The following is a 26,082-nucleotide window of genomic DNA, read 5'->3' as shown; positions in this document are numbered from 1 at the left end:
TTTCTTTTTGAATAGTTAGTGTTATTTGGATATAAGATCTAAATTTAAATGCTGTGGCAGATTACTCTCATGCTTCTGACTAATGCCTATCTTCTAAAAGGCTGGTTAATGTCCTTAAAACAAACATTACAAAAAACTAGGCTTTTTAGGACCTTTTTAAGACATGCAGATTGGGAGACAATTCTCCTTGGGTCTCTCGCATTTCTGTATATGTTGCTAGCAGAAGCACTGACTCAGTGGCATCACTAGAGCTGTTGTCACCCAGTGTGGTAACTCATGGTGTCACCTCCCATGGACCTCCTCCCATACCAGATCATACAGAATCCTTAGTAATTTTTTTGTACTAGTGTCACTCATAAATCATAATTCCTGTACATCACTCCTTCCTTCCTTTAGTTACTACTTCATTCTCAAAAAAGTTACTGATATAGGCTCACAAATACTAATTACTACAATATTATAGTTAAAACACCAGATAATTTGACAAAATCAGTGACTATAAAAACACTGGCAGCAATGAAAACAACAGCGCGAGCTTGTAGTGCTTATAGCGCGGGGGCAGACGAAACCACATGATTCGAAGCATCATTGTAATTGGGTAATAATGATAGCTCTGACCGAAGGGCATTAGAAGGTTCAAAAAATAAATTAGCATAGAGTTTTAACTTTGTAGGTATATTGATATATGTAAGCTGGGCTTACGCAAAATGTTTTTGTTGTTATAACTAACTACAGGGATTTTTTATAAAAAATAATAAATTTCTGCTGAAACACTGCGCCACAATTTTATAGACAGTCGTTTTGGTATCACCTTCTCTGATAGTGTCACCAATTGTGGTCTGCACCTCCAGCATCCCCCTAGTGACACCACTGCATTGACTGCCTTTGTTCTTGATGATCTTTCCAAGGCTGTTTTATAGCAAACAGCCTTGGAAGCTAGAGATAGCGTCTCCCTCTGAAGAAAAGGGCAGGTTTGTTTGCAGTTCAGTAAAATAAAGATAGTGTCTCCCTCTGAGGGAAGGATCAGGTGGTTTACTGTCCATTATAAGAGATTCAGTTTCCCTAAGCTTGGGGGTTCCTCTCCTGTTAAACAAACCATTGTATGTGCAGGCATCCTTTGGCCTTCTTCACGCTGTCCTCGTGCAAAGGCTGACATTCTGGATTACTATTTCTATGAGTAATAAACTCTGCTTTGTCTCTAACCAAGGAGTCTTGTGTCTTTTGCTAGTATCCATGAAACTTCAACAGGCTAACTTGTGAGCTTGCAAGTGGGATAAAATCTTAGCCTATTTACAGTTCTTGACAGTTTGATTACTTATGGCCATGACATGACTTTTCTACAAATATACTTTATTATTATTATTAACTTCAGATTGAACATTCATATGTAAGGGATTTAATGTCATTCTTAAGCCTGAGATTATCCACTGAAATATTTCCAGAAACTCTAATGCTAATCAGGTAAGCAAAAACAACCTCCTCCTATCCCAAATTCCAAGTTCAGATTATCACATATTTCTCTTAGAAAAAACATAAAGGAATTCCCTCAAATCCTTTTTTTTTTTTTTTTTGTAAGTCAAGTTTAAACACATTCAGTTAATAAATCAAGCTAAGAACAATTATCCCATTGTGTGACTAACTTCAATCTTTTTCTAAGAGGAGGGGCTAGATCTAATATTTGGAGAAAAAATGGAATAACTTGGTAATGAACATTTTGTCTAACACCCTAAATTTTTTGAATGACCTTAATTTTAGTAAATTTTAAACATGAACCTTCTTTAATCTCCAAATATTGGAGATAATCCTGAATCCTCAACTGAGCAACTTTATTCAGATAAAATTTTTAGCCTAGGCATATATGCATGGGCTTCCACACAACCCACATTCATCTCTCATTTCCTAGATATTGACTCAGATTCACACCAGAGGAGACCAGGACATAACCAACCCGGAAGCTGAGGGAGTTCCAGAAACACTTTTTTTATTCATCCAACAAATATTTATCGAGCCCCTATTGTGGGTTAAGCCCTATGTTAGGCTTCAGGAAAAGCAACAGTGAACAAGACAGAGTTCGTGTGTGTACAGAGCATACAGGCTAAACTAGGTGTATCATCTTAGGAGAGTGGACATTTGAGTGCTTCTCAGCCTAAACCACACCTTTCACCTTGACCTACACTAGAACAAAGCTTTATGATTTTCTGTAAAACCAATCTGGTTTCCTGGGAAACCCTTTTGATTGTAGGTGATCCAGGGTTGAACCAGACTTCCCAAAGTCAAAAATCTATTTTCTTTTGTCTTGGTTCACTGGAGTGGTGTATAAACCAAAAAAAAAATAAAAAACAAAACAAAACCCACACCTGTTGCCATCAAGTCAATTCTGACTCATAGCAACCCTATAGGACAGAGTAGAATTGCCCCCACAGGGTTTCTAAGGCGCTGCTGGTGGATACAAACTGTCAACCTCCTGGTTAGCAGCAATAGCTCAAGTGTGAAAATGATCATGATATCGTAATTCAATATAGGGTTGTGGAGCATGCCCCATGTACAACACATGGTGTGTTCTGGGGAGTGGCTTAAGCAGAATGCCTACTGGGGTCAGTTTTGCCGTTAATAAGAACTATTAACATCATGTCTAGACCATGGCCAGACATTTAATAACACTGATAACTAAGTGTATTGAGTCCACTGAACTAGATACACTTCACACGGGTTGCTTCATTTAATCTTCACAATTATGCTGTGAGGTAGATACTATTGCCCCATTTTGTAGATGAGGAAACTGAGTCCTAGGGAGATTAATTGACTTGCTCAAAGTCCTATACTGGGGGAGTTGGGATTCCTAGTCAGGTAGTCTGGTACCAAAAAGCCTGCATGCATCCTTCCAACACTATATGGTACAGCCTCAACACTTGCTTCAAGGTCATATCCCCTCAAGGCCATCTGCCCTGCTTTGATCCCTGATTAAAACTCTCTCCACACAGATCTTTACATTGCTTATGTCCTACAAGCCTTGACTCAAGTATCACGTTATGGGATGATCATATATGAAGTCACTCTCCTCCAAGTATGCTGTTTCACTTATCCTTTATTTTTCTTCATCACTCTTATCTTGACCTAAAATTTGCACTTCTGTCCTCCTGAACTTGTATTACCTATGTATTTATTTTCTTGTTTATTGCCTGGCCCTATCACTTGCTGCAGGACGACGAGGTATGGCTCACTCTCATCTATCACTGTATCCCTACCACCTGGCACCATGCCTAGTGCATCACAGGTGAGCAATTCAACTTGCTGAATGAGTGGGTGAATAGATGACTCCCCACCGCTTTCTCCCTCTGTCTTCTTCTCTTCTTGATCTCTCCAAGATGCCTTCCTGCTGGAACTCCTGCCTATTTCAGGCTTCAGAGCTGGTAGAAGATACTGGGAGAGGTTTTGTGGTATCACCTGTCATTCAGTCTTCAGAGTCAGGTTCTCCTTGAATGTATGAATACAAAGAATGGCAGCCTCAGCCATTCTTTACTGAACTTAATATGTTGCCTTGGACAAATTCCTTCCATCTGTTCATAATGGAAAGATATTAATCATGAGGTGAGAGAGCAAGTTAATTAATTAATTTATGGATATATGAACTTTTGAACTACAAAAGTCATAATAAATATTGTAAAAAAAAAGTCACACAAGTTTTCTGAGTTACAGTGGTTATTTTAAAGAGGATTATTTTAAGGAGGACTAGGTTTCTACAGAAGCCCTGGTGGCAAAGTGATTAAAACCTTGGCTGCTAACCAAACGGTCAGCAGTTTGAATCTACCAGCTGCTCCTTGGAAACCCTATGGAGTGGTTCTACTCTGTCCTATAGGGTCACTATGAGCCAGAATCGCCTCGACAGCAACAAGTCTGTTTGTTTGTTTTTAGGTTTCTACAAGAAGCTCTGGTGGCTCAGTGGTTAAGTGCTTGACTGCTCACTGAAAGTTTGGTGATTCAAACTTACCAGCCACTCTTCGGGAGAAAGATGTGGTTGTCTGCTTCTATAAAGAATTACCAACTTGGAAACCCTATAGGGAAATTCTACTCTGTCCTATAGGGTCACTATGAGTCAGAATTGACTCGATGGCAACAGATAGGTTTAGGTTTCTACACAAGTGCCCCCTCAAATGAGCTCATGAAAAAATAACTTTATGCCTTGGTTTTTGGCTCATCTTTACCTTACTTTTGAAGCATAAATAGAAGAGAAATCTTCACGTGGCTCTACATCCTCACAAAGTCAGGAATCTCTGGTTCTACCCTGAAGCATGAACCATGATGGAAACACTCTCAGTAAATAAGAGCTAAAATGATGGTCAGAACCATCCCAGAAACACTGTGGAGCGCGAGTTAAGGGTCTCAGCATATTTTGAAGTGATTAATAGAAAGATGAGGTATGGACAACAGAATGTTTAGTAAAAGGTTCCAACAAAGGCAGTGGAGTATGTATCATGATTTTATTTATTTATTTTTTTTATTTATATTTATTTATTTATTATTCTAGTATTAGTTATGGAGAAATCGAGGGAAGGAATTCTTAACCTTTTTGGGGGCCATGAATTGGTTTGACAGTCTGGGGAGGCCTATGGCCCCCTTCTTAGAATAATGCTTTAAAAGCATAAAGAGAAATACGGAAGATTACCTGGAACCCAATTTATGCCCCCTTTCAAATTCTAGATTCTAGAGCAACCCCTTTATTTTATAGATAGGGAAATGAGACCCAGAAAAAAATAGAAACACTTTTCTGGCAGAAGAAAAGTCCTGCTATGACCTTACTAAATTGAGGAATGTTATTCTAAGCCAATCCATATTTAAGAAGGTTTAGTAATGATGGTTTAATCTTGCTTTTGATTTTATTTTGGAACAGCAAGTACTTTTCCTTTTAGACCTCTATTAACACAAGGAATTTGCTTGTATTACAAGCATAAACCCTCTAAATGAAATACCTGAGTGATATCACACGTGGTTAATAAGTTTCATAATGCTTTCAAGATCTGGCTTGAAAAACTTGTTTCCTAATAAAAATCCTTTTTCAGTTCCACCTGGTACAGGCATCTTATACCAATGTTCCAGGATATAATTTTATGGATAGGCTTAGAATGCCTTTGATATGTTTTCTTTAGAAAAAAAGAAAAAAAAGAAGTTACAACTTGAATATTGTTATAAATTACTGACTTCAGCAAGAAAGAACAACTACTCAGATCACTTCTAAAAACTCTAGAAGAATCTATAGCCCCATACCACGTATATGAGTTGCCTGCTTGTTCTCTGTAGAGAGGGTGATTTGGATTTCTGTTTCAGACTGCATGCCTTCCAGCCTCATGTGTGAATACCGAGGTCAGTCCTTACAACTGCAACTATAAATTGGGGAGGCTAGGAGGTGGAAGAGTTATTCCCCTTTTCCATATCCTTTCCCATACCCTGCTCCTTCAATCCAAAGATTTACCATATCACTAGCATTGCTTTGGTCTAAGAAATCCTCAAAAAGAATCTCTTCTCCATGTTGTAGCAAAAAACAGATGTGTTCAAAAAATCTGGGACTATTTTTACGTAGTCTGTGTGAAAGCTGGACAATGAATAAGAATTGATGCCTTTGAATTATGGTGTTGGCGAAGAATATTGAATATACCATGGAGTGCCAGAAGAACGAACAAATCTGTCTCGGAAGAAGTACAGTACAGCCAGAATGCTCCTTGGAAGCAAGAGTGGCGAGACTGTGTCTCACATACTTTGGACATGTTATCAAGAGGGACTAGTCCCTGGAGAAGGACATCATGCTTGGTCAAACAGAGGTTCAGTGAAGAAGAGGAAGACCCTCAATGAGATGGACTGACACAGTGGCTGCAACAATGGCCTCAAGCATAACAACCATGGATTATGAGGATGGCGCAGGACAGGGCAGTGTTTTGTTCTGTTGTACACAGGGTCTCTATAAGATGGAACCAACTTGACAGCACCTAACAACAACAAAACTGTGGCTGAAATTCCCAAATAACTATTACTTATTGAAGAAAAGCCCTAAATTTCTCCCGCTAGCCATTTCTGATCACTACTAACACCCCTACTACTTTTCTTACAGGCAAAAACAAAAAGAGATTTTTAGAAATCATGTCCAGGTGATGGATTGCTTTGCAGAAAACCTTGTGATGGTCTGGCAGGAACAAGAGTTTCTTTGGCAGCCTAGCGTTACTAGCTTACTTGGTGCTCAGCTGGCCCACCCCGTAGCTTGACACACGTAAATAAGCACACTTCCTGATCTCTCTGTATCTGCATCTTATTTTTAAAGTACTTCTCCTCCCATCCTCCACCCTCACTAATCACAAATGTAACCCAGAGTGGATTTGAAATAGATGTAGACAGTGGTCACTTGACAAGGACAGATAGAAAATATACGAAATGACATTTCTTCCTTCAAAGAGCTTACAATCTAGTAACTATATTCTGGTTAATAAACCCAAACAAATATACAGAACCAATACGCTGTATAATTAAAGAATTGAGTTGTGTTATTACACTCTAACTTGCATTTATATCATACTTTATAGCATCCAGGTGTCCCTGGATGGTGCAAATGGTTAATGGGCTTGACTGCTAACTGAAAGTTTGAAGGATGGAGTCCACGCAGAGATGCCTCAGAAGAAAGGCTTAGTGATTTGTTTCCAAAAAATCAGCCACTGAAAACCAAAGGAGCACAGTTCTACTGTGACACACATGAGGTCACTGTGAGTTGGAATCAACTCAATGGCAATTGGTTTAACTGGTTTTACAGCATCCAAAAGGAGCCCTAGTGGTGCAATGGTTAAATGCTCAGCTGCTAACCAAAAGGTCGGTAGTTCGAACTCACTATCAGCTCTGGGGGAGAAAAAACATAGTGATCTGTTCCAATAAAGATTACAGCCTAGAAAATCCTATGGAGCAGTTCTACTCTGCCATATGGTGTCATTATGAGTCGAACTTGACTTGATGGCACACAACAACCGCATCCAAAGCACTCTCACATGCATTAACCTTTGATGATCACCTATACTCTGTAAGATAGGAGAGACATAGGTATTATGTCCATTACATAGATTAGAAAGAGCCTCAGAGAAGATAAATGACTTAAAGTCACACAACCAGTAAGTAGAAGAACTGTGGTTAGAACCCAAGTTTACTGATTTTTAATTCAGACTCCGGAGCCCAGAACTGAGTTACTCTACACTATAATACGCTAGTAGTTCATACCAATAAAGACCTCTAGGAAGTGGAGTGGACTCATAGTGGATATAAAGCTTTCATTGAGTTTTAAAGCTAGGAAGGATTTTGATAGAGCAGAGAGGGAGGGAAAAAAGGATACAATGTGTACTATATGTCTACTGACTTGAGTGTGGAGATGTAATAAAGAAGCCCAGATAAGGAAAGTACTGCCTCATTGCACAACTGCAGGTGGCATCATTCCCTTTGTATTCTGTGTGGAGTCCATATGCACTTCTATGTTAATGGTGGCCCTGGAGCACAACTCCACAGAATACAGTGTAAATAGTGTCCCTGGGGTGGCTATAGAGTCGCTAAGAGTCGGAATCAACTCTACGGCAACAGGTTAACGGGTTAGAGTTGTGCAATGCAGTGACCCTGATAGAGAGCAGTGACATGATGGAGGGTATATTAGTTTCATAGGGCTGCTGTAACAAATTACCACAAACGTGGTGGCTTAAAACAGTAGAAATTTAGTCTTTTTTACAGTTCTGGAAACAAGAAGTCACAAATCACGGTGTCACAAGCCATGGCCACGCTCCTTCCTTGCCTCTTCCAGCTTCTGATGGCTGCAGGTGTTCCTTGGCTTGTGACTGCATCATCCCAATCTCTGCCTCATCTTCACATAGCCTTCTGCTTTGTCTTCCCGTGTCTCCTCTGTGTGTCTCTTATGAGGACACTTGTCATTGGATTTCAGGCCTACTTAGATAATCCAAGATGATCTTGTAAGATCCTTAATTACATCTGCAAAGACCTCTTTTTAAACAGAGTCACATTCATAGGTTGCAGGGCTTAGAACAGGGACGTATCTTTTGTGGGCCACTATTCAACCCACTACAGAGGCCTTGGAAACCAGGCAGAGTTTTACCCTTAAGGATGGGTGATATATTAGTAGAAAGAGCATGGCATTAGGTTCCAGGTGCCTGAGGTTCTAGTGCTAAATCTGTGTGACCTCAAGCTCTCTGAGCTTCTGGTGTCTTTCTTATAAGTGGAAAATGTTGGACAAGATCATTCTAATCTCCTTTTCATATTGAGAATTATTTGACTTCTGTGATGTGGTAGAAAGTAGGAAACCATAGAAAATTTGTGAGTGTTGCTTACATGAGAAAATAATATTTTAGGAATACTGGTATAGAGGAGGAGCCCTGGTTGTGTAGTGGTCAAGCAAATGACTGCTAACCAAAAGGTCGGCAGCTCGAATCTACCAGCAGCTCCTTGGAAACCCTATGGGGCAGTTCTACTCTGTCTTCTATGGTCGCTATGAGTCGGAACAGACTAGACGGCAAAGAGATACAGGTTTATGGTATAGAGGATGGATGAGCATGAAAAAGTCTGGACTAGAAGAGGACTGCTGAAGGGTCTCCCAGTAATCTAAAGAATGAAATCATAAGGGATAGACTGTTGTTGTTAGGTGATGCTGAGTTGATTTTTGACTCATAGCCACCCTATACGACAGAGTAGAATTGCCCTATAGGGTTTTCTTGGCTGTAATCTTTACAGAAGTAGACTCAGAGCCACTGGGTGGGTTTGAACCACCAACCTTTTGGTTAACAGCCAAGTGCTTAACCATTGCGCCATCAGGGCTCCTTAGGGGTAGACCAGGGTGGCAGAAATAGAAAGGAAAAAGATGAACCTGGGATCTATTCTTGAGGGACAATCCAAAAGCATTTGGTCATTGACTAGATTGGGAAAAGATCCTAGAACATTAAACCTGAGCGACTGGAAGAGTGACTGCCTCATGGGGGGAAAAGGCGACAGGGAGTTCTAAGGGAGCCTGGTATGAAGGGAGGAGAGAATTCAGCATTGGGCTTGTTGTGTTTGGCTGACAGTAAAGCCTCAAAGTGGAAAGGTCTAGTACACTGTGGGGTAAAAGAACTGCAAGTCATGTGAGATGATAGAACTAGAGATAAGTGAGAGTCATTAGCTCAAGGAAGATAATTAATGTTCCTGAGAAAATGAATATGAAAGCTTTTCTAATGTATTTCATAAAGGGGTGTTTTTCAGTTTTATAGCTAAAGAAACAAAGGCCATGAGACATTAATGAAATGACCTCATCTCTTTTTTAGAAGTAGATGGAATGGAAACTGGTAGCAAATTTTAATAATTAATATTTTGATAAAAGAAATAAATGTCTTTCACAGCAATTGAAGAAAGAATTTAGAGCCCTTTCTTTTGAAATATTTTTTCTGTATTCACATCTATTCTGTTTTTCCAGAGTTTATTACTTTGCGGGTTTTGTACTGTGTCAATTTAACTAACTGGAACTGCATTTCACAGAACTCCTTTCTTTGTGTCGTTCTGTTTTAGGGTTGAAGGAAGAGAAGACTGCATGAGATTTGGAAGGCTGAAATGACTGTCGAGTGGCTGGTGCAGGACTCGAGACAGGCTTGTCGCTGCTCTGCTGGTTTGCCTTGGTGTGGGAGAGCAGTTAGGTCAGCCAGATCTCCTCCTTCAATGTCTTCAAGTTCTAGACCAGGCACATCCATCACGTCAGCTCCTTGGAAAAGGTTACCAGTTTTTCTGTAGGTGACCTGCATCACGGATTCATGTGGTGAGAAACAGATACCACTAGGAACAGTCGCCATTGAGTCAATTCTGACTCCTGGCGACTCCATGTGTGTTAGAGCAGAACTGTGCTCCATAAGGTTTTCAATGGCTGATTTTTCAGAAGTAGATCACCAGGTTTTTCCTCCGAGATGCCTCTGAGTGAACTCGTACCTGTAACCTTTGGGTCAGCAGCCAAGCGCGCTGTTTACATCACCCAGGAACTCCTGAGAAACTGACGCAGGCTCCAGTTTGTCTTCACGAATTCCAGTTTGTCTTATCGGGTTTCAGTTGCCTCTGCTTTCTCTGCTTTGTGTCCAGTTTTTCCTCCTGACTGCTCGCCCTGCTGAACTGCAGAGACTTCAGGCCCCCAACAGATACAGAGAAAACATCCTTCCACAGACTTCTTCACCAGCTTCCCTTTGGGGCCCTAACTAATGACTTTTTTCTTATCCCCAGATAGTCTCCTTCCAGACCTTGGCTTTCCCAGACTATCCCACAATTATGTGAGGTCTAATCCCTACGAGAAATTCCTTATTCCCCATCAAGTCACAATGGTCTGCTTCCTTGATACAACTGCTCATGATTACTGTCTACAAATTACCTGGGTCCTTCTATAGAGTTGCTATGAGTCAGAATCGACTCAACAGCAATGGGTTTTGGTCTATACCAGGCTTCCCTTTAACCGACTGCATTTCACCTATTCTCAAGAGATCAATAGCTATGCATTAAACTTGCATCTTAATATTTCTAAATAGCCATCATATAGGCTAAGAACCTATGTTAAAGTACTGGCAAAAATAAGGTCTGAGGAAGTTATCTATAGACTTCAGGTACCTGACCCTGAGGATCTCCACAACAGCCCAGAACTACCCAGCTCCAGCTGTTAAGTGAAAGAGAAACTTCTGTCTTGTTGAAGGCTGTTATTTTTGCCTTTGTTATGTCAGCTGAGCTTAAGTTCTAACTAATACACACAGTAAATATTTTCTTAACCTATTTCACTTATGCAAGCAAAAGCACATCAAAAAGTTCTCTATTCTTATCATTACTTTCTCTTTTATCCTATTGCTCAGTCTTATACAAACTACATGCTCACTTGCCTTGCAGAACTTCAAAAGAGACAGACAAGATCTCTATAACCCATCTTGAATAAGATCCAGAGTAGCCCATTTAACAGTCTGATAAGAATGAACAATGATACACTGTTTTTATTCACTCTTACTTCTAATGTATACCCAGTGGAGGGGAGAGAACTAAAAATAGTTAACATTTACTATCAAGGCCAATCTATAGGGCTGCCTATTCTTGTATTGGACAAATCTGCTGCAAAAGATCACTTTAAAGTTTTAAAAAGCAAAGATGTCACTTTGATAACTAATGTGCACCTAAGCCAAGCCACGGTCTTTTCAGTTATCTCATATGCATGCAATATCTGGACGATGAAAAAGGAAGAATTGGTCCATTTGAACTGTGGTTTTGGTGAAGAATACTGAATATACTGTAGACTGCCAGAAGAACAACAACAACAAAAAATCAGTGTTAGAAGAAATACAACCAGAATGCTCTCTTCAGAAGTGAGTATGGTGAGACTTTGGCTGGCTTAACTTTGGTCATATCATCAGGAAAGACCAATCACTAGAAGAGTGCGTGATCTTCAGTAAAGTAAAGCGTCAGTGAAAATGAGGGCAATCTTCAATGAGATGGATTAACATGATAGCCCCAGCAATGGACTCAAACATACCAAACATCATGAAGATGATACCGTATCAGGGAACATTTCCTTCTGGTTTTCATAAGGTTGTCATAGGTTGGAGCCAACTCAACAGCAGCTAACAACAGTTCTTGTCTTGGACCAGATATTAACACTGAATCTCAGAAAACAAGAGATATTCTTATTTGGGCAAATCACTTAACCTCTCTGAGATTCAGTGTCTTCATCTGTAAAATTCAGTGAATTCTCTTTCTTCATAGGCTTGTTGTGCATAAAATGAAATATTCCAAAGTATGAAAAATTGCCTAGTACAGTATTTTACATAATAATAAAAAAAAAAAACCACTGCCATTGAGGGAATTCCAACTCATAGCAATCCTATAGGGCAGGGTAGAAATGCCCCATAGTGTTTCCTCAGGCTGTAAATCTTTATGGAAGCAGACTGCCACATCTTTCTCCCACAGAGCAGATGGTGGGTTTGAACCACTGACCTTCTGGTTAGCAGCCTAGCGCTTTAACCACCGCATCACCAGGGCTCCTTATAGGAGTCAACAACTATTAGTTGAATCTAAAGCTTCAATTATATTTTAAAAGAATTAGGGTAAAATCTACTTTTGAAAAATCAGCCACTGAAAACCAGATGGTGCACAGTTCTACTGTGACGCACATGGGGTCACCATGAGTAGGAATCATCTCGACAGCACCTGGTATACCAGTATGCTATTTAAGGAATTTTGGAAGGTAAATAATAAACAGACGCTAGTATTTTTTCCAAAGTCAGAGAGGGTTTCCTGAAAAGGGGAACTCCTGCTCTGATATAATATGTCAAATGATATGTTAGTGACTGAAGGATCTGCTGCAGTTTTCAAAGTTACCCAAAAACTAAAGAGAGAAGAGTAGCACGATCCTGAGAGGACTCTAACCATGCAGAGATTAGTTATGGGAGTTTAGAATCAATGTCTCTCTTACTGTAATATGTGCCAAACTTGGAGGTTTCTTGAATTAAAACAAAGAGGGCATCACTTTCTTTTTGGTAACCTTTTCTTAACTTCCTACCTGATTCTTTATATTTCAAAAGATTGGATCAAGAAAACTGATGTAAAAAAGGAAATATTTTCAGTTTTATGATGAACATATAGGAAAAAAACGGTGGCAAAGTAAATCAATGGAACAATAACTACCACCTCAAGTTTATTAAATGAGCCAAACTTATTATACTTGTTAGTATAGAAAAGTTTCACAAACAAGATAGCACCTATATCTTGCCTTTCTGACTGACTTTTAAGAGCTTCTGGAAATATTTCATTAGCTTAATGTATCAGAGTAGCCATGTAAGTATCTCACAGGTATACACCCCAGATCACTGAATCCTGAAATAATTGTAGCAATATATTTCCAGGAAACTGTTCATTAATATTTGCCATTCTTTAGTCTTAAGAAGCAGGGTTAGGGTTCAGGAAAAATTCAGAGAGCTCAGAGGCTTACGGTCTTGTAATATTTACTCTATCTGCCCATGCATAGTCCCTTTTGGGGAAACCTGCTGGCCAGATAAGTGCCAGCTTCTAGTCATTCATATTTTGGATCGTGTGATCCTATCTTGCCACAGCTGATTGTACCAGAGGTAGACCTGAACAATAACCTATGACTTGGCACAGTCAAGAGCAGGATCGATTACATTTTCTCTCTCTCTTTCTCTTCTCTTTCTCTCCTCTCTCTCTCTCTTTTTCTCTGGAATTTGAACGAATCAGTATCTAGAGACTGAGTTCACTTAGAAGTAGGAGTAGGAACTGAAAGACAAGGATGGAGAGTGGGCCTGGAGATGCCATATCAGACACATACAAGTCCAGTTATACATTAACTGAGGATTAAGCAAGGCAAACCTGCTGACTGCTGACAGAATGAAGCAGCCACAGGAAGGGTAGCTCCGTCCATTCAACTATAATCTTCTTGAAGACAGGGACAACATATGTTCTTTTCATTACTGTTTCCACAACATTTAGCATAGTTTCTGGTTATTAAAAAAGAATTCACCCAATATGTATTACTTGAATGAATAGTGCATGAGTTAGCTGTGGATCACTAGAGTGAAAATTCGTAAACTCCTGTTACCGCAAGCCTTAAAGTGGCCTTTTTTTCCAGAAACACTGTCCAGTTCCTAGCATTGGAAACCTGCACTTGCCCATGAGACTCCTTCTCCTTCAACACAGCATACGTTGTTCTAACCCTCAATATTTCCCTTTATTTGAGTTCATTTGTTTAGCTCTTTGATCCTTGTAAACAAAAGTTTCAATACCAACTCAAAGAGACGGAGAGAAGGAAGAAGAGAGAGAGAGAGAGGAGAGGAGAGAAGCAAAGAGAGAGAGAAAGAGAGATGGAGACTACCATCGTTTCTAAGAACTTTTTCTTTGCAGTGAGGTGTACAAAAGACCCATGACAACCTCCCTACGTAAAGGTGTAGACTTTGGGTGTGAGACAAAGACTAAAGCATTGTAACAACCTATTCTAGCAAATCCATCTCTAAGAGAATTTGGTCAAGAGGAAAGTTTAAACTTGGCCATTGGAGTAGTCTGGCTACATAAAACAAAACAACCTTGTGACTGTCCCCTTGTAACTTGTTTGTATTGTGTTGAATGAGAGTAACTAGACTCCCATTCTTCTGTTTAATGGACAAGGGTAAAGTGCCCTGGTAGGTTAGTCTAGTGAATAAAATGGACTTAAAGAGATAATGCATCCTACCCCAACTCATAATCCTTTCTTCTTCATTATTACTGAAATGCATCCACTCTTGTGTCCTTCAAAGAAAACCTAAACGCTTGATTTTCTTTTTTTCTTTCACCTATGAAGAAACTCAGGAATGATATGAAGGAAAATGTTACTCCAGTGAACTTTGCTTTTAGAAAAACAATATATTCTCTTGGGTAATAAATATCTTTTAAGGAGCTAAAGATAATGGAAAGCTTATCCATTAATTGAATATTACCCTGTACATTTCACAAGCATACTTTCCATATTGGCAAAAACACCAGTGGCAAATATTATCTTAAACTTGCTTCTAGCAGTTATATGCCCAGGATGCCCCGACAAGGTCAAAAGCAACCAATTAGCATTTATAAAGAGAAAGAGGTAAGGAAAAAAGGAACAAAATACTTACTTGGTCCTAGACCAATTGAAAAAGCAGCAACATAAACAAGCAAGCTGGCTAAGGAGAGCCATTTCAAAAAAGCCGGGACTTCCCCTGGGTCTGTGACTGTTTGGTATCCAGTTTGGCTTAGTCTGGCATTGGGTAAGGATGTCAAGGTCATCTCTCCTCTCTTATTCACATCATTTCTCATGGGTGTTTGGGAGTTCATACCATGAGAGGTGCTCCCTTTAAAGGGCTCTCTGAGACTGTTGTTGGCTGACAGGTTTCCTAGTCCAAAGAATGCAGACTCATCTAAGGACTGGTTGATAGGACTATAGCTCCTGCAGATGTTGGTGAAGTTCATGTGGATGTTGAGATTCACGATGCCCATGGTCATCAATGAAGCTGCCATCACAGAGGAGCCTATGCAGAGGAAGGTTTTGCTCCCAACGTGGTCTACAAGAAGAGTGGCTGGGATGGTGCTGATGACCTTGACAACTCCAACCCCAGTAGACGCAAGGCTCGCTGCCTCAGTGCTTTGAAAGCCAACTGATTTCAGAACAGTTGATGCATAGAATAGTATGTTTGGCTGCCCAGTGACTTGTACAAAAAACACCAGTGTTAGGCCTATCATTATTCGGGTCCTCATGTTGTCCTTCGAATGAAACAGATCCCAAAAACTATACTGATATTCATCTTTAAGAGAAGATTTTATCGAAGTGAGTTCCTCAGTTGTGTCTGAGATTGCTCTTAATCTTCTGAGAACCTTGCTAGCAGCTTCTTCCTGTCCTTTCATCACCAGAAACCGAGGGCTTGGAGGAAGAAAGTACATTGCAACTGCTTGCAAAACTCCCAAGGGAATAACAAGACCGAACATATATTTCCAGCCATGGAAAACATTGGCAAATGCATAATTTGAAATATAGGCAAAAAGAATGCCAGTGACAATCATAAGTTCATTCAGTGACACCAGGAGGCCTCTTCTATGCTGGGGGGCAATCTCTGCGATATAAACACAAGTGGCAATTGAAGAAAGGGAAATGGAGATGCCTAGAGCAATGCGTCCCACGATGAGAACCGTGTACGATAAACTGAGGATCAGGATTAAGCTTCCAAGTCCAAGAAGGCAGGAAGACAAGATAATGGCAGTCCTTCTTCCATACCTGTCTATCAGGACCCCTCCGGTGAGAGAGGCCAGGAAGGCCCCGATGAGGAGGGAGCTCACAACCATTTCCTGCTCATGGCAGGTGAGGGCCAATTCGGTTCTTATCTGCAGAAGAGCCCCAGAGATGAGTCCGAGTTCATAACCCACCAGGAGGCCACTGACAGCAGCAGTGACAGATGACAGGAAAGTAAACATGCCACAGCCTACAGGCAGAGAGGAGAAGGAGAGATCAGCTCTGAATTGTTATTGTAAACATTTTATGTCTCACCTGAGACTTAACCTTACGTGTAAGTCTTTCATAGCACTGACTTTAAACATACACACGCTCACACACACACACACACACACAGTTATAATAAAATAATATACTAACAACAGGAATGATTAGATATAGGAGGAAAAACCATTTTTCTTTCTTTTTTGGGAGGAGTGGAGACAATTAGGAAGTCCCATTTCCTTCTATTTCTGATGTTGATGTTTTTAGTTTAGAGCAGACAGCTCTATTCAAGATAAGCAGATGATGCTGAACTCTGAACAAATAAGAACACCATTTAGTTTATGACTTGGAATTGGATCAGAACTTCAAGTAACCTAACTCTCTAAAGGCACGCTTTTGAGGGCAGGATAGAGAAGGTAGGAACCTCAAGAAGTGCTATAATAGCCTTCACGATATAAACCAGTTGCTGGGTCAAGCTGACTCTAACTCATGGCGACTCCATGTATGTCAGAGTATAACTGTGCTCCATAGGGTTTTCAGTGGCTGACTTTTTGGAGGCAGATCACCAGGCCTTTCTTCCAAAGCACTTCTGGGTAGACTTGAATCTTTAACCTTTTAGTTAGCAGCCAAGCGTGTTTACCATTTGCACCACCCAGGAAGGGCAAAAAACTAGCTTTCTCAGAAGAACACGAGAATGCTAGGTGAAGGAGGGCAGTTGTGAGCATCTTAACAAAATCAGGGTTGCATTAGAAAGAAGGAACGAAGGAATGGATGCAAGATGGGAACCAACAATATTTCTTTCTCACTCTGAAGAAGGAAGAAGGAGAGTGGAACATAAGAAGAACAAAAGGGCCTTGAACTTTGTATTGTTCTATATTTTTATGTTAAAATATGCAGAAAAATGCCAAAATATTAAATTATAAATTTTTGGTGGTGGGTACACAGGTGTTTGTTACATTATATGTTTGTAACTTGTCAAAATATCAACGAAACCAAACAAAAAGAAGCAGAGGGTAGAGCATTCCAGGCACAGGAAACAGCAATTTCCAAACCGTTAGGAGAGAAAAGCCCTTGTCATGTTTTAGGAACTGTCAGATGGCTAGAAAATAATGTGGGATGAGTGGGCACAAAGTAGACCCGGCGAGGTAGGTGGGAGAGGGCATAAAATGAATTTGGATAGGTAAGAAGGGGGCACATTATGTAGGACCTTGTAGGCCACAGTAACATATTTTTATTGTTATCCTACCTATAATGGGGTGGGCACCCACTGAACGGTATAGAAAGCGCTGACATATGGATTTCCTGTTTTTTAAGGCTACTATTACTGCCGTTTTATTGTTATCCATAAGATGGTGCAGGATCAGGCGATGCTTTATTTTGTTATGTATAAAGCCACCATGAGTTGGAGCCAATTCAATGGCAAATAACAACAACAGAAACATTGCTGCTGTGTCCACCACTCATCTGTCAGTTTATCATACTGTGATGGCTTGTGTGTTGCTGTGATGCTGGAAGCTATGCTACTGGTATTTCAAATACCAGCAGAGTCACCAATGGTGAACACGTTTCAATGAGCTTCCAGACTACAACAGACTAGCTTGCTTTGGACACATCATCAGGAGGGATCAGTAACTGGAGAAGGACATCATGTTTGGTGACGAAGGGGGCCAGTGAGGGTGAAGGAGACCTTCAGTGAGAAGGATTGGTACAATAGTTGCAAAGATGGACTAGAATATATTGGTAATTGTGAGGGCGATGCAGAACCAAGCAGCATTTCATTCTGTTGTACATTAGATCACCAAGGCTGGGAATTAACTCAATGGCAGCTAACAAAAGCAATACTAATAATTGCTGCTGTGTGGAGACCAGTCCTTTGAGGGGCAACATTAGTAGCAGGGAGGAGTTTATTGCCATAGTTTTGACAAGAAAGGATAGTAACTTGGACTATATCTTGCTGGTTCTGTTCCTCTAGAGAACCCTAAGACAAAATCTAAGATGGTTCCATGGCTTGAATGCTTGGGTGGGTGATTGTACAATATATAATATACTGTATCCAGTAACATATATTAAACAGTGCAATTTACTGACATTGGAAAAGTTGGGAATAGAACTGGTTGTGAGTGGAAGTGACAGGAGTAAAACTCAAAATTCCATTTTAGATTTATTAAAACGTTTTGTTTTACCTGTAAGACATAGAAGTAAAAATGTCACATAGGAAATTGGATATACAAATTTGGAGCTTATGAGGTGGGTCAAGCCTAGAGATACATATTTAGGATCTAGCAGCATGTATGGTATTTAAAACCATGAGAATGGGTGTGATCACCTGGGGAGATAGAACACAGGAAAAGAAGCAGCAAGACTAGAACTGGGACCTATAGCATTCCAACATTTACAGGAGGAGGAGCCAGCAAAGGCGATGGAGAAGAAGCAGAACAGAGACATGTGCAAAATGACCTTGAAGCATGTGCTTAGGCACACAATTATGATATGCTGAGCTAAGGCTATTAAACCCTGTCTTTTGTTGCTGTTATTATTAGTTTCTGTTGCATCGGTTCTGTCTGACTCATGGCAACCTTATGTGTAACAGAACAAAACATTGCCTGGTCCTGTGCTATCTCCATGATCCAGTACTATATTGGACAATGTTCTGCTGTGATCCATAAGGTTTTCAATGGCTAATTTTCAGAAGTAGATTGTCAGATCCCGGTCTGTGTTGGTCTAGAAACTCCGTCGAAACCTGTCCACCATGGGTGACCCTGTTTATATTTGAAATACCCGTAACATAGTTTCCAGCATCATAGGAACAGGCAAACCACCACAGTATGGCAAACTGACAGATGGGTGGCAGAACCCTGTCTTTGGGGGTGGGGTTGGGGTTAAAAAATGGCTGTTCAGCTATAGTGCGATCAGCAGGTTGAATAAAGATGATCTAAATCTCTTTCCACTCCAAATCCTAAGGCATTTTGCATCTCTCAAATCCTGGTGGAATCTAGGAATTGAGAAGTAGAAGATGCCAAAGTATAAAAAAGGCATTAAATATTTAGATGGAGGAGCAAATAAAAATGCAAATAATCTACAATAAAATAGGGCTAATTTATAAGCGTTGCAAACAAAAATCATTACACTGAAATTAAATTGGCAATTTATTTTCTCTCTTCTTCTTTTACTTAAAATCAGAAAACAAATTTTTAGCACTAACTATATGCTAGGCACTTTTCTAGGTACTGGAGTTATATAGATAGGTAGATAGGTGGCTGGCTGGCTGGCTGGCTGGCTAGATGCCTGGATGGGTCGGTGGGTGGGTGGATGGATGGATGGATGGATGAATAGATGGATGGATGGATGAATGGATGGATGGACGGACAGACAGCAGTGAACAAAACCGACATGGTTTCTGCCTTCAAGAAACTTAACATTCTAATGATATATCCATTACTTGTTATTTATTTTATAGTGTTTTGTTATTATTTTAATGTGAAAATGACTTTGAAGTACTCTCTTATAGGTTCATTCATGTCCTCAGTTTCCATATATTCTTTTTTCCTATATGATCATACAATCTTTAACAACAAATTCCCCTACCTTAAGGAGAATTAGGCCAAATTCTCACCATTGGATATAGAATATTGTATTTTTTCTTACCTCTACTTGTCATTGTTCATTTTATCTATGTTTGATATGTTAATTAGCATGTGTGTTTTGGCAATTGTGAAATGGTCTATCATATTCCAATTGGAGAAATAAGGAATTTGGGGGCATGAAACTCTTGGGAGGACTGGGAGAGGAGGCAGATGGAGTGAGGCTCAGTAGATATGTATACAGACAACACGTCTTTAAAAGCTGAAAGACTTGCACTCAGACATTCTATGACCCTATTCCCGTATGTGGGGCTTATGGACATAAAACTAGATACAGAATTAAGCTAACGTCTTAGTTGTCTGAATTTTATTTGGGGAGTATATCTTTGCCACCACACGCTTTAAGTGGTACTGCTCAAAATTAGCTCCCTCACTTACCTCACTTACTGCTGCCACTTACTACTGCTGAAATTCCACTACAAATCCCCTGGCTGCCCATTCAGGGTTGTGAATTCTTGTTCACTGTGTAAGGCTAGTCACTCATGCTTCCAAGATGGTAGCCCTGTGATATCATAGGACTTCTATCACAAGAAATTTTCCTAGTCTTATTTTACCTTACAAAAACACTGACGAGAGACATAAAGAGTGGGTTTTCCCCTGTGTCTACCTTTTGGTTAACTATGATCATATAAGCAAGATGTTATCCTATGGATGCCAGAAAGTACAGAAAACTCTTCCAACAAATTTGGTGGTGAATGAACAGAAGGAAAGAGATAGGATGTGGTTTGAAGAGATAGCAAGGAAGTGTGGCTTATGTTTGACTAAATGTGAACATGAGAGTTTGAGGCAGCTGAGTGGGCTGAGGAGAAGCAACCAGTGCCAAGGGAAGGATAAGAATGAGGGCTCATAATGTGTACCTTTTCAAAAAACACCCAGCCCTTAAGTTAAACAACCTGTTCCACCAGGCCTCCTTAATGCTGAATGCTTAGCGATGAAGTTTGACAGGAATTTTGTTCATGGCCTCCTTTATGGGGGTGGGGCGGGGGGCAGGGTGGGGAGGAACTTCCTTTATACCCCTCTTCTCCCAAAAAGAGCCACCAGGAATTCTCAGTTTTTGTGGACATCACAAAAGTGGAAACTATCGGGACCCCTGCAACTGGTACTGAGGTGCTGTTTGGTCCTGCCTACACTCCAGGTTGTGCTGCTTTGCTAGAGGGCCAGCAGCTAGCTTTAAAAGGCAGATTTTCAGTTTTCCTTTTGATGCAATAACGGTTCTTTATTCAAGTAGTACAGACAGACTTTTCCTAGGGAAGACGTGAGCACAATCAAGAGGCTTTAATGCAACGAGTGCTGAGACCCACAGCAAAAGGGCACACAGCACAGGCAGGCCTGCTCCTGGGCCATGAGACTGCAGGGCTGGCTGCCACAACAATAGCTGCATTGTCTACCTTTCAGAGTAAGCCAGACAAAACCACAGCTAACTGGCACCGAACGTGAAACACTCTATTTTCCACTATATTTAAGTTTTTGCCCTGTGTCTTCTTCCCTTTCTTCCGCATATACCTATTACAGTGAATGTTCATAAGGAACACACAACAAGCACTTGGTGACAAAGTCCTACAATATACTGAAAAGAATGCACACACAGGTTTTTTTGGCAGGGAGCCAGGTAATTTTACAGCTTGACCAACTGTGAATGCATCACACATTTAAAAGACTCCCTACTTCATGTTTGGCTCAATAAAAACTTGCAGTTTCCCCAATATGGCCTTGCTGTTGGGTCTGTCACTTCTTTGCTGCCTCCCTGAACACCTTTAATTCTAACTCATCTTTCAAGAGTCATCTCAAGTGCCACCTCCCCTCTGAAGACCACTCTTCTGTCCCCAGCATCTCCCTGCCCTGCCATGTTCTGCTCTCCCACCCATCTCCCAGCCCCTTATGTTTCAACTGTACACAGAATGCAAGTTTTCAGAGTGCCTATCACAACTTAGGAGTCCCTGGGTGGTGTAAGGAGTCCTAGTGGCACAGTGGTTAAGAGCTCAGCTGCTAACCAAAAGGTCGGTACTTCAAATCCACCAGCTTATCCTTGGAAACCCTATGGGGCAGTTCTACTCTGTCTTATAAGTTTGCTATGAGTTGGAATTGACTCAATCACAATGAGTTTGGGTTTTTGTGGGGGGTAAAAATGGTAATGCTCTTGGCTGCTAATCAAAAGGTTGGATGTTCAAGTCCATTCAGCAATGCTCAGAAGAAAGACCTGGAGATCTACTTCTGAAAAAGCAGCCATTGACAACCCTATGGAGCACAGGTCTACTCTGACACACATGGAGTTGCCATTAGTCGGAATTGACTGGACGGCAACTGGTTAAATGGTTATTATGTTTCAAGGCACAGGCGTAGGCCTCTGTAATGTTTCGTTTTGCAGTACGTAGGGTTGCTGTGAGTCAAAACTGACTCGACAGCACCTAACAACAACAGCAGTCCTCTCCTTCCACGGTTATATCACAGGACTTAGGTTAATACACAGTATTATGTAATGGTTAGCATATATTATGTAATGTTTAGCATATACTTCTTCAATCTGTATGCTGAGCGAATAATCCAAAAGCTGGACTCTATGAAGAAGAACAAGGCATCAGGATTGGAGGAAGACTCATTAAGAACCTGTGATATGCAGATGACACAACCTTGCTTGCTGAAAGCAAAGAGAACATGAAGCACTTACTAATCACGATCAAAGACTACAGCTCTCAGTCTGGATTACACTTCAACATTAAAAAAAAAAAAAAAAAAAAAAAAGAAAAATCCTCACAACTGGATCAATAAGCAACATCATGATAAAAGAGAAAATACTGAGGTTGTCAAGAATTTCATTGGATCCACAATCAATGCCCATGGAAGCAGAGTCAAGAAATCAAACAATGTATTGCATTGGGAAAAACTGCTGCAAAAGACCTCTTTCAAGTGTTAAATAGCAAAGATGTCACTTTGAGGACTAAGGTGCACCTGACCCAAGCCGTGGTACTTTCAATCGCCTCATATGCATGTGAAAGCTGGACAATGAATAAAGAAGACCAAAAAAGAATTGATGCAGGTGAATTATGGTGTTAGCAAAGAATATTGAATACACCATGGACTGCCAGAAGAACGAATAAATCTGTCTTGGAAGAAGTACAACCAGAATGCTCCTTAGAAGCGAGGATAGTGAGACTTCATTTCATGTATTTTGGACACGTTATCAGGAGGGACCGGTCCCTGGAGAAGGACATCATACCTAGTAAAGCACAGCGTCAGTGAAAAAGAGGAAGACCTCAACAAGATGAGTTGATACAGTGGCTGCAACAATGGTCTCAAATATAGCAACGATTGTTGGGATGGCATAGAACTGGGCAGTGTTTCATTCTGTTGCACATAGGGGCGCTATGAGTCGGAACTGATTCAACGGCACCTAACAACAGCAACAGCATATAGAATTTTATATTCACATAAACACTTACTATTTGAATAGAATGCTGTTAGCATTTCTATAAAGCTTTCCAACAGTATTATTAGCTAGTTAATATAGTAGTATTGCAGAGACTATAAAATGTTTCATTGTCAGGTATATATTGATATTTTATTAAGCATCAGCCTTGTGCATGGGATTGTTAGTGCAAAGTTATGCAGTGTTAGTGACCACTTAGTTCCACAGCACTCTCCAGACACTGATTCTCCAGCCTGTCTGTGCCGCTTACTGTTTCCCGAAGAATCTGTGCACTTTCTCAGACTGTGCTTCTCTTTATGCAATTCCCCTCACCACAGTGTCCTTCCTGTCCTTCAGAGGACAGGGAACCCTATTCATCTTTGAAAAGCCTCCTCAATTCTCTCTACAAAACCTTTCCAAACTTCCCCTTTTCCATGAGCATGAATCTCCCCTCTCTCTCTTGCCTCTGTGTCCATGGGCTTTGGCGGCCTCTATTACTGCACTCCCGATTCTATTTATTTATGTCTGTCTCCTGCCTTAGATTGTGAGCCCTTTGAGAGTGGGAATGTCTGTATCACAGAGGCCTACACAGGGCCTGACACAAAGTCAGTGCTCAGGAAAGGCTATTGGATGCCACATGAAGGAGTAACCCAGACTTAACCAGAAACCTGGTCTCACATTGACTCCCAGAGGACATGTCAAGTGGAGAATATTGTTGTGGTCTTTCCCTTGTCCAACAGCTATCAAAGGTCCAAGATGCTGACTCTTGACCCTGGACCATGTGTTGGTGATCCCTATGGTAGTAAATATGGGGACACTGGCCTTTCCCACCCCTCCCCTACACCCCAATCCTCTCTTTATCACACAATGAAATTCAGTCAATAGCAAAATTGTCATCTCCCTACCCGTACTCTTGTTAAGCCTTTCTAGGAAACAAAAAAGAAAAAAAAAAAAAAAAGCAGCCTTTTTCTTTTCCTTTTCCCAATCCTAGGTCTGATTTAGTAGTATAGTTGAGTCGCTTAATGTCCACCATACGAAATGTGAAACTGGACGTTACGTGATTTAGACGTTGTGCAAACACCATATTATATACAGGTAGTCCCCAGATTACGAATGTCCAACTTACGTACAATCAGTATTTATGAACCAACCCCCGTAAAGCCAATTATATTAAAAATTCAAGGTATGTACAATGGTTCGTAATAACAAACAGGCACTACTTTGCGATGTGCATCAAAACATTATTATTATTACTGTATTATTGTTGTTGCTGTATTATTACTGTATTATCACTCAGATCAGGATTTCTGAACTCTATTACAAACTTAATGGAACCATGGACATATATGTGGTCGGTTGTTGTCCGAACAGGCTTTATGTGGCACATGACAATACTTTCATAGAGCATACTTTCCTGAAACTAATGTTCTCCAAATTCTATTGACTGGATAGCATACAGGAGGAAATCATTTAAATTTGCATATTAGAACTTCCCAGAGTTTTGCTGTATCCTTATTGTTGTTAACCAGCATTATTCTGCCCAATTACATGTATAAATTCCATTCTTTTCTTTTTTTCTTTCTTTTCTTTCTTCTTGCAATTCAAAATTTTCACCAGGATAAGTCTGGGTGCTTGTTTCTTCTAAATTTTTCCACTACTAGCTAAGTCCTTTTTCTACTCAGAAAAAGTTTTCTTCTAGTATTTTTTGTATTTTTTTTTTTTTGTTCTACCTGCTTAGGAATAATTACTTATATGTTAATTACATGTATATTCATATATATTCATTTCCTCTCTCATCTCTATCTTCTTGTCCTTTTTATCTGCATCCTAGAAGGGCTTCTTGTATTTATCCTGCACATCACAGATTTTAGATAATAATTCTATTCTTGCAGTTTTTGTCTCCTCACACTCTATACATGTCTAGGATAAGTCTGTTTGTGTCTCTGTTCTCAGTCAGCTCCATCTTAATCTCAGTTTACTCTCATCATCAGTTATTGTCCTACAACTCTTTCTTAAGAGTCTATTTAAAAAAGAATTATATTGAGATAAAAAAATCAGATGGCATAAGGGCTTTATAAATGTTAGTTGTTTTCTTAGCTTCAGTTTCCTTATCTGTGAACTGGGGATAATATTATCTCATTGGGCTATTGTACTGATAAGAAGGGATAACAGTGATAGAAGCCCTTGGCCCACAGTAATCATTCAACGAAGGTTTGTTTAATCTGAATCTATGAGGTAAAATCTCCACATATCTGAGGTGAAACTTTGAAACAATCTCTCTTACTAATAACAAAACAAAAAACAAACCCATTGCCATGGAGTTGATTCCGACTCATAGCGACCCTATAGCACAGAGTAGAACTGCCCCGTAGGGTTTATTAATAACAAAGGAAATAATAAAATGATATTTTGTTTCCCTATAACAATCGTGCTTTTTCATGAATTCATGAATTCCTTTGTTTTCAAAATTGACAGTACTTACTTAAATGGGCTGGCATCCGGAAAAATTCTTACTGTGATTTTGCCTTAGGGTTTCTACAGTTTAGTTTCCCAATGGAAATGAAACATTGCATTAGTTTGGTGACGCTCTCTCACCGTACAAGTTGATTTTAATTACAACTTTTTTTTTCTATTCTTAGAAAGCCTTGTCCATCTAAAGCTGAGACTCCATTTCAGGCAGCCTTCTAAATTAGCATCGCACAGAGCTCCCAACTCTGACCAGACATAAAGTGAAGAGGCAGGTAGAGCGGGGCAGGACATTGTGGATAAAATAATATGGACATGGACATAGAGAAGCCCTGGTGGCACAGATGGTTAAGTGCTCAGCTGCTAAGCAAAAGGTTGCTAATTAGAATCCACATAGTGGCTCTAGGGGAGAAAGACCTGGTGATCTGCTCCTGTGAAGATTACAGCCTAGAAAACCCTACGGAGAATAACAGCATAATTAGAAGAGCGTAGTCAATGTCACTTAAATGTGTATGTAAAAAAAATTTTTGAAATGGCGTATCTTTGGCTATGTGTATTTT

At 40.1% G+C, this 26,082-nt stretch overlaps 1 protein-coding gene across 1 annotated transcript in view; it reads right to left on the bottom strand.

Moving 5' to 3' along the window:
* The window catches only part of SLC2A12 (solute carrier family 2 member 12), a 62,776-nt gene that overhangs the window by 27,129 nt on the left and 9,565 nt on the right, over positions 1-26,082 (bottom strand). Inside the window, exon 2 of the mRNA XM_004368975.3 lies at positions 14,661-15,998. Within this exon, the coding sequence (XP_004369032.2) occupies positions 14,661-15,998 (1,338 nt within the window). The remainder of the gene's footprint in view (positions 1-14,660; positions 15,999-26,082) is intronic.

This window comes from Trichechus manatus, unplaced genomic scaffold (genome assembly GCF_000243295.1).
Source record: "Trichechus manatus latirostris isolate Lorelei unplaced genomic scaffold, TriManLat1.0 scaffold00002, whole genome shotgun sequence".
NCBI lineage: Eukaryota > Metazoa > Chordata > Mammalia > Sirenia > Trichechidae > Trichechus > Trichechus manatus.
This window is presented reverse-complemented; position numbering and strand designations above follow the sequence as displayed.